The 12,538-nt window shown below is 43.1% G+C and overlaps 1 protein-coding gene across 1 annotated transcript in view; it reads left to right on the plus strand.

The window, feature by feature from the left end:
• The window catches only part of ANKDD1A (ankyrin repeat and death domain containing 1A), a 46,828-nt gene that overhangs the window by 22,256 nt on the left and 12,034 nt on the right, over positions 1-12,538 (plus strand). The window contains exons 8-9 of the mRNA XM_077880418.1: positions 184-282; positions 2,671-2,769. Of these exons, the coding sequence (XP_077736544.1) occupies positions 184-282; positions 2,671-2,769 (198 nt within the window). The remainder of the gene's footprint in view (positions 1-183; positions 283-2,670; positions 2,770-12,538) is intronic.

The following is a 12,538-nucleotide window of genomic DNA, read 5'->3' on the forward strand; positions in this document are numbered from 1 at the left end:
CTCCTCAATGTGAGAAAATCAGGTACCGGGCTCAGGGAACCACAAATAGTAACCCAGGGTATTGTCCTCTGTTACATGGCAGTGAGGAGCTCAAGAACCCTGCAGCCATGGACCAAGAGGTCCCTCTCGTCCCAGGGGTTGGCCTCAGCCTCCCTGCCATCCTCATTGCTCTATGTGTTTCAGAAGGGTCTGACTGCCCTGCACGCAGCAGCTGAAGGTGTCCACGCGGACTGTGTGCAGCTGCTCCTCGAGGCTGGGAGCAGTGTGAACGCCCTCACCCAGGTAATCAGTCCTCCCCGGGACGGATGTCTGCCCTTGGCTTCTGACCCCTAACCCTAACCATGTCAACGGTAGCAGCCACAGTGGTTCCTGCACGTGTGTGAATAGGGGCCCTGGGGCAGCAGGCCTGGGATCTGGTCTTGGCTTCTCCACTGCTGAGCTCTGTGACCAAAGGCAAGTCACTTAAATTCTCTGGCCTCATTGCCCAACTATAAAATGGGGGTGCTATGGAGTCACTTTTTTTTTTTTTTTTTTAAAGATTTTATATATTTATTCATGAGAGAAACACAGAGAAAGAGGCAGGGACACAGGCAAAGGGAGAAGCAGGCTCCATGCAGGGAGCCTGACGTGGGACTCTATCCCAGGTCCCCAGGATCACGCCCTGGGCCAAAGGCAGGCACTTAGCCGCTGAGCCACCCAGGCTCAGAGTCACGTTTTGACATTGCTGCGAGGAATAAATACCCCTGTTTTACTGATGAAGAAACGGAAGCTTAGAGAGATTCAGTGACTTCCGCGGATCACAAGCTGGCAAGAAGCAAAGCTGAGTCTGAAAAGCCTATTCCCTGGAGTCCAGAGCTCATGGCCTGGAAGCTTTGCCCTGATTGTGCAAAGGCCACACCAGCCCTCAGAGCTGGGGCCTGGGACAGGCCTCTTTTCTCTCTCACTACTGTACTCCATAAGTCAGCTATTGGAATTCTCTCTGTGTCCTGCAAAAGGTGTTGTGGCCTTCTTTAGGTAGGGCATTAGTATTTTTGTTTTGTTCTGCTTTTTACTTTTAGATCAATGACAAATAATCTTTCCTGGCTGATTTGAATGGCTTCAGGGTCTGGAATTCTCTGTTCTAAATTTCAGTAAGAAAGCAATAATGATAATAAATAAAGTATAATAGCAAAAATAGTTTAAAAGTCCAGGAATTAAAATAGTATGCTAAAAATATTTAACACAAAAGGAGGCAGTCAAGGGACGCCTGGGTGCCTCAGTGGTTGAGCGTCTGCCTTTGACTCAGGGCATGATCCCAGGGCCTGGGATGAGTCCCACATCGAGCTCCTGCAGAGAACCTACTTCTCCCTCTGCCTGTGTCTCTGCCCCTCTCTCTGTCTCTCATGAATAAATAAATAAAATCTTAAAAAAAAAGAAGAAGAAGAAGAAGAAGAAGAAGAAGAAGAAGAAGAAGAAGAAGAAGAAGAAGGCAGTCAAGGAGAAACAGAACAAAAAAGACAGGAGACATGTAGAAAATAAGTAGCAAAATGGCAAATGTAAATTCAATAATAATATCAATGTTAAACTCTCCTAAATGTGAGTAATACTTTATAAATCACAAAATGCTTAATTTGCAGAACTTCCCTAACTGCCCCAAGGTGTCAGAATGACACCGAGGTCCACCCAGAGGGAGAAAGTAGCTGCCCCAGGGCACCCAACTGTGTCCTTTCAACTGCTCTATGTCGCTCTTTGGTCGGCAGCCCTTCCTGTGTGTCCAGCACAGGGTTCAGGACTGGGAGGGATAAAAGAAGTGAAATGTCAAGGCCATCTCCCCAGCAGTAACAGCAAAGGGGTTTAGAGACTGGGGAGGTCATATCCAGCTGGTGGTCATTGACAGGGCTGGAACTGCCCACTGCACTGGGCCTTGTGCTCTAGCCTTGGCTTGAGGTTTCTGGCAGAGGGCATGTTCTATCTGGACACCCTCACCCCTTGCAGGGTCTCTGAAGGTGGGGCTAACCCAAACTGATTACATTTCCCATTGGGAGGTGGACTAGTTCACACTCACCCCGGGCACTCAGCTCAGATAGGACTTTGGGAAGGTGACCAGCTCATCCCAGTTTGCCCCATACTGTCTTGGTTTTAAAAGTGGAAGTCCTGAGGACCAGTCTGGGCAGCCTGGGACAGTTGGTTGCCTGGAGAGATCTGCCTGGTAGAATGGGATATCTCACGTGAGATCCTTGTTTGGCCAGGGGTGGGCTCTGACTGAGAGCACTTAGAAGGCCCATGGGGATGAAGCCCTTGCTCTGGTGCTGCTAGGCTCCTGCCCAGACATGCCGAGACCAGCTCCAGCGGGGCAGTGTATGCCAGGTGGGGTTTGCTCTGTACTGGTAAATCTTATGTGTTCCCCTCTTTGAAAACCTCAGAGTATACTCTGCGTGTCTTCACCAGCCTAGGAATTGTGCCGGCTTTCATGTATGTTCTCGAGTTTGTGACAGGAGGCGAGGAAAAGCCGAGACCACAGTGAGCTCATTTTACTAGTCACCAGGCCTGGGCAAGGCATTGATTTCTCCAGCCTCAGGGCTCAATGGGGGTAATAGTCCTGGGGGTCATGAGACACAAATGGAATAATGTATCCCAAAGCCGCACTATGAGGAGCATTTAGGACCTTGTACTGTTGCCTGTTTCCTCTAGAAAAAACAGAGCTGCCTCCACTACGCAGCCCTTGGTGGCTCCGAGGACGTGGCCCGAGCCCTCATCCATGCAGGAGGCCAGACCAATGTAGCTGATCATGTAAGTGTGGGATCTTGGGCTGAAGGGGGTCCCCACTGCAAAGTCTTCATGACCTCACTGGTGAAGCACAGCAGGGAGAGATGAGTGCTTTGGGCCCCTGGGTTTGGGATGGGGGCCAGGACTGGGGGACTTGGTAGCGTGAGGGAGAGTTAGATAAGCTTCTAGCTACAACAGGGTTCACAAACAAGCTGCATTTCCTCCCAAGTGAATTATTTGCTCGTGTTCTCCATTTTTTTATCCATTGAGACTTAGTGATGGTCTTTTATATCACAGATCTAGCCTCTTGGTTGTTCATTTTTTGTTATGTTGTATAGTACATTCACAGGCAATAGTATATCCTTATGGTTAAGACATGGACTTTTTCAGACAACCTGGCTTTGAGGCCTGGCACTACCATTCACAAACTGAATAACCTTGGGCAAGTTGCTTTGGCCTCCCTGGTGACATATCTCAACATAATAAAGGCTTCATATGAAAAACTCACAGCCAACATTATACTCAATGGAGAAAAACTGAGAGCTTTTTCCACCATGGTCAGGAATAAGACAAGGATGTCCACTCTCACCACTTTTATTCAACACAGTACTGGAAGTCCTAGCCACAGCAGTTAGACAACATAAAGAAATAAAAGGCATTCAAATTGGTAAGGAAGAAGTAAAACTCTCAGTATTTGCAGATAGCATAATACTATATAGAGAAAATCCTAAAGACTCCACCAAAAAACTACAAGAGCTGGTAAATGAATCCAGTAAAGTTGCAGGATATAAAACCAATGTACAGAAATCTGTTGCATTCCTATACACTAATAATGAAACAGCAGAAAGTGAAAATAAGAAAACAATTCCATCTACAATTGCACCAAAACAATAAAATATCTAGGAATAAACTTAACCAAAGAGGTGAAAGACCTGTACTCTGAACACTGTAAAATGCTGATGAAAGAAATTCAAGATGATACAAAGAAATGGAAAGACATTCCATGCTCATGGGTTGGAAGAACAAATATTAAAATGTCCATACTACCCAAAGCAATCTACAGATTTCACACAATCCCCATCAAACCAGCAACAGGATTTTTCCCATAGCTAGAACAAACATTCCTAAAATTTGTATGGAACCACAGAAGACCCTGAGCAATCTTGAAAAAGGAAAACAAAACTGGAGGTACCATAATTCCAGACTTCAAGTTATATTACAAAGCTGTAATAATTAAAACAATATGGTACTGACATAAAAAGAGACATATAGATCAATGGAATAGAACAGAAAATGAACCCACAATTACATGGTCAATTAGTCTTCGATAAGTGAGGATTGAACATATGATAGGAGAAAGTCTGCTCAAAAAATGGTGTAGAGAAAACTGGACAGTTACATGCAATATAATGAAACTGGACCCCTTTCTTACATCATACACAAAAATAAGCTGAAAATGAATTACAGACCTAAATGAGAGACCTGAAACCATAAAAATCATTGAAGAGAGGACAGAGAGTAATTTCTCTGATATCAGCCATAACTCTCTCTCTGTCTCTCATGAATAAATAAATAAAATCTTAAAAAAAAAAAAAGACACAGACCTAAAGAGTGAAGATCTTAACAAGTCAATCTGATTTTTTCCTCTGCTTTTTAAAAAAATTTTTTTTTTTAAAGATTTTATTTATTTATTCATGAGAGACACAGAGAGAGGCAGAGACACAGGCTGAGGGAGAAGCAGGCTCCATGCAGGGAGCCCGACATGGGACTCCATCCCGGGTCTCCAGGATCAGGCCCTGGGCTGAAGGTGGCGCTAAACCGCCGAGCCACCAGGACTGCCCCATCCTCTGCTTTTTCTTATATTGTTTCTATGCCTGGAAAGTGAATCTCCTTACCCATAACTTCAAAATACTTTGTTCTCTTTAATATTTGCATAAATTGGTTTTTAAAGGTTTAATTTTTAAAAGATTTTTTTCCAAATTGATTTAGTGCCAGTAAAAACTTGTTTTTATTGAAAATGACAACAAAAAATGTGATATGTTTCTATCAAATAATGCAAGTAACATTATGATTTTCCTTTACTTTTGCCATTTTGATCTAAATTTAATACTTTTTTATTGGAGTTCAATTTGCCAACATATAGCTTAACACCCAGTGCTCATCCCGTCAAGTGCCCCCCTCAGTGCCCATCACCCAGTCACCCCACCCCACCCCCGTGCACCAAAAGATTTTATTTATTCATTCATGAGAGAGAGAGAGAGAGAGAGAGGCAGAGACATAGGCAGAGGGAGAAGCAGGCTCCATGCAGGGAGCCCGACGCAGGACTTGATCCCAGGACCCCGGGATCACAACTTGAGCTGAAGGCAGATGCTCAACCACTGAGCTACCCAGGCATCCCTATTTATATGTTTTTAAGTAATCTCTACATGCAACATGGGGCTCGAACTCACAACCCCAAGATCAAGAGTTGCACACTCTTCTGACTGAGCCAGCCTCAATAAGTTGAGTTTTAAAAGTCAAAATTGGATTTTAAATATCTAATAAGGATCAATGTGTATTTTTCCCTCCAAAATTACGAACTAGGGATGCCTGGGTGGCTCAGTGCTTGAGCATCTGTCCATTGCTGGATCCTCAGAGCCTAGAACAGTGCTTTGCACACAGTGGACACTGAACGCATACGCACTGAATGAATGAATACCAGCTAAACATTAACCAGCTTCAACTACCTCTATCTGCTGTCCAGGAGATATCAGAGCTCTGCTAGCTGGTTATCTTTGGCTTCTTCCAGCATGGATGTCCCCTCCCACCGATGCGAGTTCCTAGAGCCAATACTCTGAGCCAATTACCTGCCTACAGCATAGGGTGTATCCTGGTCTCTTTTAGGGATGCCCTGTCCTCCTTTGTCCTATCAGATTGCTGCAAGGTGTGGCTCATACATGTAATTAAAACAGGTTTTTTGTTTTATCTATTTATTTTTTTAAGATTTTATTTATTTATTCATGAGAGACACAGAGAGAGAGGCAGAGACACAGAGGGAGAAGCAGACTCCTCGCAGGGAGCCCGATGTGGGACTCAGTCCCGGGACTCCAGGATCACACCCTGAGCTGAAAGCAGATGCTCAACCTCTGAGCCACCCAGGTATCCCTCTATCTTTTTTAAAGTAAGCTCTATGCCCAGCATGGGGCTCAAACTCATGACTCCAAGATCAAGAGTTGCATGCTCTACCAACTGAGCCAGCCAGGTGCCCCTATTTATCTTTTTTTTTTTTCCTTAAACAATTGAAGTTCAAAATAGCTAAGAACACTCTGAAAGAGAAAAGTGGGGTAGGGGAGTTGTCCTAAATCCACATACAATAAAAGATTGTTTTTAATTTTTATATAATCAAGTTTATCATTTTGCCTGGCAAAAGAGACTATAAGCCACGTCAAAAGGTAAATGACAAACTAGACTCAAAGATAAAGGTCTGAGTCTTTCTAGTATATAAGAGTTTGTGCAAAGTATTACAACATAAAAAACAACCCAAGAAGGCAGCCCAGGTGGCTCAGAGGTTTAGTGCCGCCTTCAGCCCAGGGTGTGATCCTGGAGACCCAGGATCAAGTCCTGTGTCAGGCTCCCTGCATGGAGCCTGCTTCTCCCTCTGCCTGAGTCTCTGCCCCCCCACCCCCCCCCCGTCTCTCTCTGTGTCTCTAATGAATAAATAAATAAAAATTAAAAAAAAAAACCCAAGAGAAAAATGGCCAAAGGATATGAACAGACATTTGACAGAAAAGAAATACAGATGATTCTTAAGAGAAATACAAATTAATACTACCTACACATACGATTCTTCACTCATCAGATTGGTACAAATCCCATAAGTTTTGCCAAATGTGTTGACAAAGCTGTGGGGAAGAAGGCATTGTCATATATTACTGGAGCCAGTATAAATCGGTACAATCCACAACAGAGCAATTTTCACAATATATATAGCAAAGTGCAAATGCATGGGCCCTCTGACCAAGCAAATCTACTTCTAGGGATTGTATGATCTATGTCTTTCTCTGACTTATTTTGCTTATTACTCTCTAGCTCCATTCATGTCATTGCAGAGGCAAGATTTCATTCTTTCTTATGGCTGGATGATATTTCATTATACATATATATCATCATATATATATGAGAGGAGCCCAATGTGGGACTTGATTCCGGATCCCGGGATCACACCCTGAGCTGAAGGCATACGCTCAACCGCTGAGCCACCCAGGCGTTCCAAATTGGGAAAGTTTTTGAATAAATATACTTCTATGAATAGATCTTTTTTTTTTAATTTTTTAAAATTTTATTTATTTATGATAGTCACATAGAGAGAGAGAGAGAGAGGCAGAGACACAGGCAGAGGGAGAAGCAGGCTCCATGCACCGGGAGTCCGACGTGGGATTTGATCCGGGGTCTCCAGGATCGCGCCCTGGGCCAAAGGCAGGCGCCAAACCGCTGCGCCACCCAGGGATCCCCTATGAATAGATCTTAATACTGTAGTTATGTAAAAAAAAAATAAGATGAGCATTCTCCACCAAAAGGTACCAGGGCTCTTGGAGCAATGACTATTAGGACTGGGGCAAAAAATTTATAGGATGCATCTGGAGTTGGAGTCTGTTGCAGTGACAGAAAGAAGTGCTTCATAAAAACACAGTGATATTGGGCAGCCTGGGTGGCTCAGCGGTTTAAGCGCCTGCCTTCCGCCCAGGGCGTGATCCTGGAGTCCCAGGATCAAGCCCCATGTCAGACTCCCTGCATGGAGCCTGCTCCTCCTTCTGCCTGTGTCTCTGCCTCTCTCTCTCTCTCTCTCTCTCTCTGTGTCTATCATGAATAAATAAATAAAAATCTTAAAAAAATAAATTATAAGCAAAAAACAAAAAACACAGTGATGTACACACCTACTAGAATGCGTCCAAAAGCTGAAACACTGGCAACACCAGATATTGATGAGGATGTGGAGCAGCAGAAACTGTCATTCTTTGCTACTGGGAATGCAAAATGGTACAGCCACTTTGGAAAACAGTTTTCACAGTTTCTTACAAACTAAATCTACTCTTCCCATACAATCCAGCAATCATGCTCCTATGTATTTACCCAAAGGAGTTGAAACTGTATGTCCACAGAAAAACCTGCACAAGGATCTTTATAGCAGTTTTGTTTACAATTACCAAAATTTGGAAGCAACCAAGAAGTCCTCCAGTAGGTGATTGGTTAAATAAACCGTGGTATATCCAGACGAGCAATATGCCAGAGTTAGCAGGACGGATGAACAGATGAAGAGGATTTTTAGGATGGTAAAAACACACCGTATGATACTGTAATGGTAGATACATGTCATTATGCATTTATTTTTTAAAGATTTTATTTGAGAGAGAAAGAGCAAGCATGAACAGGGGGAGTGGCAGAAGCAGAGGGAAAAACCCACTCTCCACTGAGCAGGGAACCCGACGTGGGTTCATGACTTGAGTTGAAGGCAGATGCGTAACCAACTGAGCTACTTAGGTGTCCCTCATGCATTCACCTAAACCCACACAGAATGCATGGGACCGAGAGTGAACCCTAATGTTTTTTTTTTTTTTTTGTTTTGTTTTTTTTTGAGTGAACCCTAATGTAAACTAAGGATCTTGAGTGATAACCATGTGTCAGTGTAGGTTCATCGGTTGTAACAAGTGTCCCACTGTGGTGGGGGATGTTGATAATAAAACAGTTTATGAACATGTGCAGGTGGCAGATACATGGGAAATCTCTACCCTCTGCTCAATATTGCTGTGAACCTCCAGCTGCTCTAAAAATCTATCCTATTAAAAACGTCACCACCATCATCACAATGAAGAAGCCCTGTCAAGGGGACGCTGGAGCCAACTGAAAGGGTGCCCAGTGGTCAAAGCTGGAACAGTTTCAGCAACAAAATAAAGTGGTATTGGATTATAATCCAAAGTATAAAATAAACATGAGTCCATACTGATATAAATGAATGAATGATTGAATCAAGTAAGTAGAGGAGAATAAACAAACCTCCCATGCAGAAGAAGTCCAAATAATTTATGTGGATACTCTGACCTCGAGAAAGTAGAGCATAACTCCCCATTCCTTAAACGTGGACTTTGAATAATGACTTTCTTTCAAAAAGTATAATATGGGAAGGGAAAAAAAAAATGTAACCTCACAGGGGAGAAACCTGACACTACCTCAGCCTGGTGATTGAGGCCAACGTCAACAGTGATAAATCATGTTGACGGTAAAAAAAAAAAAAAAAAAAAAAAAAAAAAAAATCATGTTGACGGTATGTACCCTTAATACAGTGTGATGAAAATGACATTTTCCTCCTGTGATCTTCTTCCCCCAAACCCATGATCCTGGTCTAATCATGAGAAAAAATATCAGACAAATCTCAAATGAAAGACATTCTACAACATAGTGACAAATGCTCAAAACTATCAAGGTCATCAAAAACACTGCATGTCTGAGAAACCATCACAGTCCAGAGGAGTGAAAGAAGACATGGCAATTAAATATAATGTCCTCTGCATGGGATCTGGGAACAGAAAAAGTACATTCAGTGGGGCACCTGGGTGGCTCAGTTGGTTAAGCGTCAGACTCTTGATTTCAGCTCTGGACATGATCTCAGGGTTGTGAGATCAGCAACACGAGAGATCCTTGGGAGGGAACTATTCTGTATCTTGACTATGCAGTGGATTCATGAACATGCATGTGTGATAAAATGGTGTAGACTGAACACACATGTGTACAAATGACTACAAGTGAAGCTGAGGGGAGCTGAATAAGATGGGGGATGTTGTCAGAGTCATTATCCTGCTTGAGATATTGTACCAAGGCTGTTTTTGTGTTTTTGTTTCGCATTTATTTATTTTATAGAAAGAGCGCAAGAGTGTGCTGGTAGGTAGGAGCAGAGGGAGAAGGAGAGAGAGAAGGGAGGAGGGAGGGGGAGGGAGAGAGAGAGAGAGAGAAAGCGGACTCCGTGCTGAACTGAGCAGGAGCCTGATGCAGGGCTCGATCCCAGAACCCTGAAATCATGACCTGAGCCGAAACCAGGAGTTGGCCGCTTAACTGACTGTACCACCCCAGCACCCCTGTACCAGGGTTTTGTAAAATGTTACCATTGGGGAAAAATGGGTATAGGATACACCAGAGCTCTCTGTATTTTTTGGCTGCGTGTGAATCCATAATTATTTAAAAATAAAATTTTAATTTAAGGTTCTGCTTCTTTAAAAAATTTTAAGCATCTCTGGAAGGATGCACATAAAAGCAATGATTAAGGTTACCAATGAGGTTTAGGGGAGTATGAGCAGATGGGTGATGGGGGTGGAAGAAGGCTTTCACTGGATACCTTGTGTACTTTTTGGTTTTTATAAATAAAATGTAAACCAACTAAAAGCCGTATTTGCTCTCTTTCCACTTCCCTTTCTAATCACATTCCCCCCAGACATGAGGTTACATTCAGCTTATTTTCTTGTTTTATCTCCATACCCTGCTGCTTCCTTGGAAGCCGGGTCCTTGTAGTTCTTTTTTTTTTTAAACTTTACTTTTTTTTTTTTTTTTAAGATTTATTTATTTATTTATGATAGACCTAGAGAGGAGAGAGAGAGGGAGGCAGAGACACAGGAGGAGGGAGAAGCAGGCTCCATGCCGGGAGCCCGACGTGGGACTTGTTCCCAGGACTCCAGGATAGCGCCCTGGGCCAAAGGCAGGCGCTAAACCGCTGAGCCACCCAGGGATCCCCCAGTTCTTGTAGTTCTGACAAGTTTCCAGGCTCACCTGACTTGTGCATTTGAGTCCGTTTCAGTCTCTGCCCATTACTGGCACAGCAGACCTTTTTCTGGCCAGATTTTGATTTCATAGTCATCTGGCAAAGATCCGAGGACACTGTTGAAAGTCTTACAGTAGTTTTATCTGAGTTAAAAATTTTTTTTCTAGATGTGTTTCAGAATACTTTTTGGCATTTATTGAAATTTGGGTTTAAAAAAAATTTAAAAAAAAAGAAATTTGGGTTTAGGATTACATTAAACTTGTAAATAATATAAAATGGTCATCTTTATAATATTTTTTCACTAGAAGCATAAAGTCTTGCCATTTCTTTATCTTCTTTTATATCCCTCAGTGATGTTATATAGCTTTTAGTTTGCCTTTGGTATGTCCATTAACAATTATACTCTTCATAGATACTTTATATTTTTGGCTGTCGTGAATAGGATATTTTATTTTTTAAAGATTTTATTTATTTATTCATGAGAGACACACACACACAGAGAGAGAGAGAGAGAGAGAAAGAAAGAGAGAGAGAGACAGGCAGAGGGAGAAGCAGGCTCCATGCAGGAACCCTGATGTGGGACTTGATCCCGGGCCTCCAGGATCAGGCCCTGGGCTAAGGTGGCGCTAAACCACTGAGCCACCCGGGCTGCCCGAATAGGATATTTAAAAAAAAAAAAAATGTCATTTCTTATAGGCATGCAAAACAGGAATGCTATTGACTTGGGTTTTATATGACCTTTAATTAATTTTATTAGGTTTTTTTGGGGGGTAATAACTTTTTTAACCTGTCTAGGTATACAATCACATTGCCTACAAATAATTGTATAGTTTAAATCTTTCCCAGGGTGGCTCAGATGATTAAGTTTCTGCCTTCAGCTTAGGTCATGATCCCAGGGTCCTGGGATCAAGCCCTGCATCTGGCTCCCTGCTCAGCGGGGAGCCTGCTTTTCTCTCTCCCTCTGCCTCCCCCAACCCCCGCTTCCCCCCTCCTTCATACTCGTTCTCTCTCAAATAAAAATCTTTTTTCAAAAAGTGTTTAGAGGGATACCTGGGTGGCTCAGTGGTTGAGCATCTGCCTTCGACTCAGGGTGTGATCCTGGGATCCGGAATCAGATCTCCCTCTGCCTGGGTCTCTGCCTCTCTCTCTCTTATGAATAAATAAATCAATCTTTTTTTAAAAAAGTGTTTATGAGCGCTTGTGTAGCTCAGTTGGTTAAGCATCTGACTCTTGGTTTCAGCTCAGGTCATGATCTCCCAGTTGTGGGATCACAGACATTGCTAGTGGACATTTGTGTCGTGTGTGTGCGTGCGTGCGCACGTCCTCAGTTCTGTAATCATTCTATACTCAATATATGAATGTTTTTCCAACATTGATTTTATTGGCTTTGTACTATTCCACTACTTATGTGTCACTATATCCAGTGAGAAGGATGCTGTGGCAGGCAGTAGCTCCACTTTGTCATGTGGTCAGGGATCACAGGGGACCATTGATGAAGGAGTCTTCCAGCCTTGAGCAAGGCCTTGGAGGTGTGTTGGACTTGTGAGGTCTCTGTTCTGGTCCCAGCCGGCTCTTTCATTCATTCCTTTCATGGGTAAAGAGTCATCAGGCACCTATCTGGGTGCTGAGGGGAGAAACTCCCAATAATACAAGGTTCCTATTAGCTATCAGGCAAGTCACTTAGGTCTTCTGAACCTCAGTCTCAGTGTTTCCTGTTTTTAAGATGAAAATACTAATAACACCATTCCTATATACACTTCCTAGGTTCATGTGTGGATTCACTGAGAGAATTTTAAAGTGTTGCTAGAAGGGACCTTAGCAAACATTCGTTAGGTGAAGAGTAGCAGAGAAGGGAAATGACTTGTCTGCAGTCACATAGGAGTTCCTGGTATAACAAGGTCTCAAACTTGGTCTTCAGGCTTCCACCCACCTTGAGAATAGAGAAACTACAGGGTTTCAGCTATTGTGGTTATAGATTCCTCAAGCCACCCATGCCCCTGGAGGAGCAAG

Source organism: Canis aureus, chromosome 32 (genome assembly GCF_053574225.1).
Source record: "Canis aureus isolate CA01 chromosome 32, VMU_Caureus_v.1.0, whole genome shotgun sequence".
In the NCBI taxonomy this organism is placed as follows: Eukaryota; Metazoa; Chordata; class Mammalia; order Carnivora; family Canidae; genus Canis; species Canis aureus.